General features: G+C 40.1%; 1 protein-coding gene across 1 annotated transcript; it reads left to right on the top strand.

Moving 5' to 3' along the window:
• Positions 1–384: 384 nt before the first annotated feature.
• On the top strand, positions 385–4,488 carry LOC105034780 (probable polyol transporter 6). Its single transcript, XM_073247170.1, has 2 exons — positions 385–555; positions 2,920–4,488. The coding sequence occupies exons 1-2, from the start codon at positions 408–410 to the stop codon at positions 4,323–4,325; spliced, it is 1,554 nt and encodes a 517-aa protein (XP_073103271.1). The 5' UTR covers positions 385–407; the 3' UTR covers positions 4,326–4,488.
• Positions 4,489–7,254: the final 2,766 nt, after the last annotated feature.

The following is a 7,254-nucleotide window of genomic DNA, read 5'->3' as shown; positions in this document are numbered from 1 at the left end:
AGGCACGGGAAAGAAGGGAGAGAAGAGAGGGAGAGGAGGGAGACCTTACCACAACCTCCGGTGACCACCACCGGCGAGAAATCGCGGCGAACACGGGTCGAGGAGTCACGACTTCAAACGGAAAAATCGGAGAAAAATCTCCGGCAAATCGACGGCGACGGAAGGGTCTACCCATAGAGGAGAGGGGAAGGGTTCTTATAGAGCTCGTCCTAGGGTCTTTCAATGGCCCTAGGACTCCGATTCTTGATCGGAGAAGAGGAAGACTCCGATCGGGAGTCTTCCTGCTCTGTTTTCTTTTTTTTTGTTTAATGGGCTTTAGTGGGCTTGGTTTGGGCTATAACAGGGTGAAAAGCAATTGTTTGGCCTATAAGAGACCCTACACTTGCTAAGAGAGAGAGGTGTGAGAGATGGAGATCGCCATGGAGCATGTGGAGGTTGGTGTGAGAGAGAAAGAGGAGGGCCCAATAGATCATCCAAGGAGGAAGGAGAGGAGAAACAAGTATGCTTGTGCTTGTGCTATCATTGCTTCCATGATCTCCATCTTATTGGCTTATAGTATGATCCTCACTCTCGTTTCTTATTTATTTATTCATTAATTACTTTATATTACTATATTTTTATTTTTGAAATAATTTCTGTGATAGCCCAACCAAGCCCAGCCCAGCCAGCAGATCAAAGCCCAAAAAAAAAAAAAAAAAAAAACAGAGGATCAAAAACTGGGAAGAAGACTCCCGGTAGGAGTCTTCTTCTCCGGCGAGTCCCGGGCAAATTAGGACTCCTAGGACCCCTCGGAGTCCTAGGGTTCTCTATAAGAAGACCCCCTCCCTCTTGAGACCCAACATCGACCTCCTTCCTCTCTCCTTCTCTCCGATTTCCTCGAATTAGAGCCGCGGACACCGTCCGATTTCTCGCCGTAATTGCTCGCCGGCGAGGTCTCCGGAAGCTGAGGTGAGTCTTCTTCTTCTTTCCCTCCTTTTTCTCCTTCCTCCCATACTCCTGTGCACGACTGCCGGCGACGAGTATCGCCGATCTTTCGGTCGGGAAAGACGCCCTGTTTTTGGGCCTTTTTCCTTGGATTTTTCGGCACCGGCGATCGGAAGTGATCGCCGGCCATGTCTCCTCCGTGACCGGGGGAGTGGCCCCCGTTGGCCGCTGGCCTCCGCCGCGGCGGCCGTGGCCCGAACGGCCGGTCAAGGCCGGAGGACTATCGTCCTCTGTTCCGGCACGGGAAGAACCAAGAAAAAGAAGAAAAGAAGAAAAAGAAGAAAAAGAAAAAGAAGAAAAAAAAAAAGAAAAGAGAAAGAAGGAAAAAGAGAAAAAAAAGAAAAGGAAAGAAAAAAAAAGAAGAAAAAAAAAGAAACGAAGAAAAAGAAAAGAAAAGAAAAGAAAAGAAAAAATAATAATAATAAATAAATATATATATATATATAAGTAAGTAAATAAATAAATAAATAAATAAATAAATTGAAATTGATGAGAGAGAGAGTTTCTCTCTCTTCTTTCAGTCTGAACCCTGACTTTCTCTCTCTGGAATTAGACTTTCTCTCTCTACTTTCTCTCTCTAAAATTTTCTCTCTCTAGCTTGTTTCTCTCTCTCTTGATGGATTTCTCTCTCTAAAATTATCCTTCTAGGATTAGCATAGGGGAAGGCTTCATCTGATGATTCTGATCGAGTTTAGAGACGAGTCTGATTTTAAGCGAGATTTTAATTTTGGGATTTGTTAGATTTAATTTTGAATTAAATTAATGTAAAAATATAATTTTGGATAATAGGCACGGAAGAATCTCCTAGAAGTTAGTCGATCTATTCGTTCAGTGCTCCGTGAAAGGTAAGTAATGAATCATCTTCTCGAGATATTCCATATTTATTCTGAAAATAAATAATTATTCTCTAAAATTATGCATGATTTATGAAATTATGTTTTGTAAGAAAAGTGCTTTTGAAATGTTATGGTATATCGATTTATGCACCTGTTTAGTGAAAGATTATGATATATATTGTGGTACAAAGTGTTTTGATATAGATCGGATTTATGCTCTCAGCCTAACTATGTTTCAGTGGGCCCCGCCAATGGGGATTATACGTTGGTACTTTGTGGACCCTGCCAGTGGAGGTTATGCGCTGGTATTTGTGAACCCTGCCAGTGGGGGTTGTGCGCTGGTATTTCTGGACCCTGCCAGTGGAGGTTGTGCGCTGGTATTCTGTGGACCCCGCCAATGGGGGTTAAACGTTGGTCATAGTCGAGGCTGTTGAGTTTCGAGTGTTTTGAATCGAATCGGATTTATAATTATATTATATGTGAATATTTGAAAATATTTGATTTGTATTAAATCAGCATGAAATATATTTTTATGTTTATTTGCAGCATTATTCTTGAAAATTTTATAATATCTGAAATATCTGGTAGAGATACTTGTTACTTACTGGGCTGTCTAGCTCATTACCTTTTTTTCTATTTTTCAGATTCAGATAATTAATTTTGAGCGTGGGACGAAATATTGGGACAGAGCTTTTAGAAGCGAGATTAGCATTGTTAACTTCATTGAACTTAGATCTATTGTCTTTATTGTTTTAGTAAAAAATTTTATTGGATGTAAGACATTTGATTTAATTACTTGAATTACAGTTGAATAATAATTATTTGAATTTATTCCGCTGCGATGCATTGATATCGTGATGAGATGCCTTGCATGCTTATGGAGAGAGTTCTTCGTAAGTATGCGGCGGTTGCCATGACCCTCGATTCACAATCTCGGGTCGGGGGCGTGACAATTTCATTAATTGTGAAATGCTCTCTTGATCTTTTTCTTCTACGTTTAACAAAGATTATATATATATATATATATATATATATATATATATATATATGTACTTGATGATCTAAAATTATGATCTGTGTATCATCGACTAATTGGCAGACACCGGGGTCATGAGTGGCGCCATGCTCTTCATCAAAGAAGATCTAAAGATAACTGATGGTGCGGTTGAAGTCCTTGCTGGAATTCTGAACGTCTGTGCACTCGTAGGGTCGTTGACGGCCGGGAGGGCCTCCGACTGGATCGGTCGACGCTACACCATCGTCCTCTCCTCGTTCATCTTCTTCCTTGGCTCCCTCCTCATGGGCTTAGCACCTTCCTTCCCTGTACTTATATCTGGGAGGTGCATTGCCGGCGTCGGAGTTGGATATGCACTGATGATTGCACCGGTCTACTCCGCCGAGATCTCATCACCGTCCTCACGAGGATTCCTAACTTCCCTACCAGAGATCTGCATCAGCTTTGGTATCTTGCTAGGTTATGTATCAAACTATTTCTTTGCAAAGCTTCCATTGATATATGGCTGGCGATCGATGCTTGGCATTGGTGCAATTCCCTCCATTATATTGGCAGTCGGCATTTTGGCGATGCCTGAGTCCCCAAGGTGGTTGGTGATGCAAGGCCGCGTCAAGGATGCGAGGGATGTGCTAGTTCGAGTATCGAACTCTAGGGAAGAGGCAGAGATAAGGCTAAAGGAGATCAAGGCTGCTGCAGGGGTTGATGAGAGTTGCACCGGCGATGTTGTCAAGCTAACAAAGAGTAGTCGAGGAGAGGGAGTGTGGAAGGAGCTGTTGCTGAGGCCCACTCCTCCGGTGAAGCATATCTTGATCGCTGCGATTGGCATTCATTTCTTTGAGCATGCCACCGGGATCGAAGCGGTGGTGTTGTACAGTCCAAGGATCTTCAAGAAGGCAGGGATCAGGACCAGAAACAAGCTCCTGCTTACAACCATGAGTGTTGGCCTCACAAAGACTTGCTTCATCTTGATAGCCACGTTTCTATTGGATCGGGTTGGGAGGAGGCCCTTGCTGCTGACTAGCTTGGGGGGGATGGTAGTGTCACTAAGTGGGTTAGGGTTAGGACTGACCATGGTGGAGCACACAGAGGAGAGGTTGGTGTGGGCCGTTACTCTATCCATTCTGGCAGTGCTCTCATTTGTGGCCTTCTACTCTGTTGGGCTTGGCCCAATTACATGGGTTTATAGCTCTGAAATCTTCCCTTTGAGGTTGAGAGCCCAAGGGGCCAGCATGGGGGTGGCTGTAAATAGGGTGATGAATGGAACCATATCAATGACCTTCATATCACTCTACAATGCTATAACCATTGGGGGAGCCTTCTTTATGTTTGGAGGGATTTCTATCTTGGCATGGCTGTTCTTCTTCTTCCTTTGCCCTGAGACTAGAGGGAGGCCTTTGGAAGAGATGGAAGAGGTTTTCAGCAAAAAGTGGGTTCATAGTGGGCCAGCAAATAGGGATGGATTTGAGATGGGAAAGGTAGAGGCGAGTTAACTAGCAAATAGAGTTTTCTCTATTAGTTACTAAATTGGGTCGGCTAATGAGTGAAGTATTGTATCTTGGCATGGGCAACTTGATCCATGTACCTTGTAGACCAAAGAATAAGGGAAAAAATAAATAAATAAAGCAATGTGAATTATATCCTTGTTATGTCTTGTTTGATCAGTCATGTGAGATTTTTATTAGTACTGAACATTTACCTCTTTGGCCTTATTTAGAATGTTTACATTCTTTTTGTTAAATTGATGGCGATATGCTTCGAAGTCCCCCTTTTTTGTTTTCTTTTTGAAAAAATGTAAAGGCGTAGAAAGGATTTCGTTCAAAGTTTGGTCTGCAAGTGACATTACGTGGTTTTCTGAGAAGTTGAAGTTGTTCCCAGAGGATCATTGACGAGAGGACCATTGAGGATAGCATTTCCAAAATGATAAACACTAATGTGGTTGTCATGGGAATGACAAGTCCACTGTTTAATCTTTTATTAACAATGCTTGTGCCTGTAATTGCACAAAATATGCCAAATAGCAGCCTAAAGCACTCCAAGTATCTAGTGGACATGTGGATAAGAAACCCATTACTGTGGCATTGGATTGGGGTTGCTCATCAGATGGATTACCCAAGAATTAATGTGGGCGGTCTGAGGCTAAACCCAGATTATTGACACTTCAGACTAAGCCTGTTAGAAATTGGCCTGCAATACTTCATATCAACATAAGCTTTATATTTCAAAGTCTAATATTAAAGTGAGTTTTTTCTTTCTTTGTTTTTAATCACAAGAAAAATATATGTATGGAACTAAGTTTGGGCTGGCTGAAGATCTGTCATGGAGTTGAGACTTTAGACAATGCAACCACAATTAATTGGAACTTTTTACTCTTAAACCTTATGAATAAGCTATTGGTACAAGAATATTCATGACATGATTGCTAGGTAATAATATATCACACATTTGGGCATGGTTCAGTTTGGTAAAATTAGACTCACAAAATTGTTCTAAACTTCGGCTGCCAGTTCCTTGAATCTTAGATCTAACAAAGCCGAACCCATTATTACTCAAACATAGCGCACCTATGACTTAGACTTGAATACCTGATCGCCAAAGGGCTGAAAATGAATAAGATATTGATATATTCATATTTGTACCTATAGATTTCGATCAATATGGATACGGATATTAAATATATATCAAAATTAATACTCATATTTATTCTAAATAGATATGTATAGGAATCAAATATTAAAATATATCTATATTTGTCATAAATGAAAATAGATACAAATCAAATATAAAACATATCGATATTTTTTTATCCAAATATGGATACACTACAGAAAAAAGAATAAATTTCAACTTAATATTGCTGATGCTAGAAAGAAGCATCGACAAATTTGAAATAACATATCGAAATACTGATGGTTTTAAATAGCATCGGCATTTTATGATGCTATAAAGCATCGACAAGTTGCAATGCGAAATAGTATTGTCGGAATCCATAAAATATTATTAAAATTCAACCTCCCTCTTACACACCACCTCCATCCTCAACCAGAAACCCTAGATCTCTCTTCTCTCCTGATAGCCGCCTCCATCGGACTCTCCGACGTCCCATCTCTTATCGATATAAATTCACCATCCCTCCCGATCTCATGCCTCCATTGATCCCAAGCCTCGATCACCGTGCTCTGCTTCTCATCCTAGACCTCCTCTCATTATGACAGTCACCATTATGTGCCTCCTCCTCCGTCGCTATCGTCCTCACTGCCAATCACGTCGATTGGCCTAAGATATGCTTCCTCCTCCTTTATTTGTGTACTGTCTCACCTCTTTGATCGAAATTCTAACCTCCTCCTCGGATCACCATCCTCCTCCTTCACCCCTACTGCCCTCCAATGCCCACACTTTCAATCATACTTGTATTTTCCCTTCAATTCTTTTCTCCCCCAGCCCTTGACTGAAACCCTAATCTTAACCCCTTGATCGGAACCCTAGTCCCTTTGATTCTAATTAGAATTACTACCTGAAGATCGAAAATGTTGAGTTATATTGAAGATCAGAAATGTGGCTGAAGTGTGATTTTGAGAAGTTATTTGATTGCTACCATTTGGATATATGTGAGAATGGATTGTAATGGGTTGTCCAAAATTTGAATGAAAGTTTCCTGTTAGACACCAAGGTCATTGTTTTCATTAAACTATCCTTTAGTATCCATGAATGTTCTTGATATTGCATTGCCATTGTGCCAAACGAAAAGTGTTGCTTGCAAAATTAATTATTTAGCCTCTCAAAACAAGGTAATGATTGGTTCCATTTAGATTGGAGGAAGAATTAGGACTAAGGCTATTGTATTGTATCATGATCGATAGAAAAACTTGTTTTTGATTTTGATTTATAAGTTAATGATCTTTTGAGTTCACAATGTGGAAAAATTGATGCCTATGGAGACAGGTGCCATGGCCTTGTATGTTCCATGTAAAAATTGTAGGGTAGTGTATTGAATCAATTGCATCACCTTCTACTGCAAGTTATTTTGCATAGCTTGAATGCTTTGAAAACTATATTATTAAATGAGAGGCCTCTTTGTTTTTGGTTTGGACTTAATGTTAAGCTATTTTTGCAAATGTATTTATACTATTTTCTTTTCATCTACATATATGATTGCACCCTTTTCTTCATAAATTAAATGTTAATCCCTCCAATTGAACTTTAGCTAGGAACCTAATCATTTTTATCAATCTAACATTAGAGCAAAACACAAATTGTCTTGCTACCAACCACAACTTTGACTTGGAGAAATTGTCTTGCTACTGGCATTTGATTTGTGCCTTAGATTTATATCTTGTGGATCTTATAAACATTTTCATGTTTGAACAATTGTCAGTATGGATCATTCTATTCTGTTAAAATTATACATAATGTGATAATATG

Source organism: Elaeis guineensis, chromosome 13, assembly GCF_000442705.2.
Source record: "Elaeis guineensis isolate ETL-2024a chromosome 13, EG11, whole genome shotgun sequence".
NCBI lineage: Eukaryota > Viridiplantae > Streptophyta > Magnoliopsida > Arecales > Arecaceae > Elaeis > Elaeis guineensis.
Note: the sequence above shows the minus strand (reverse complement) of the source record. Positions and strands in the feature narration are given on the sequence as shown.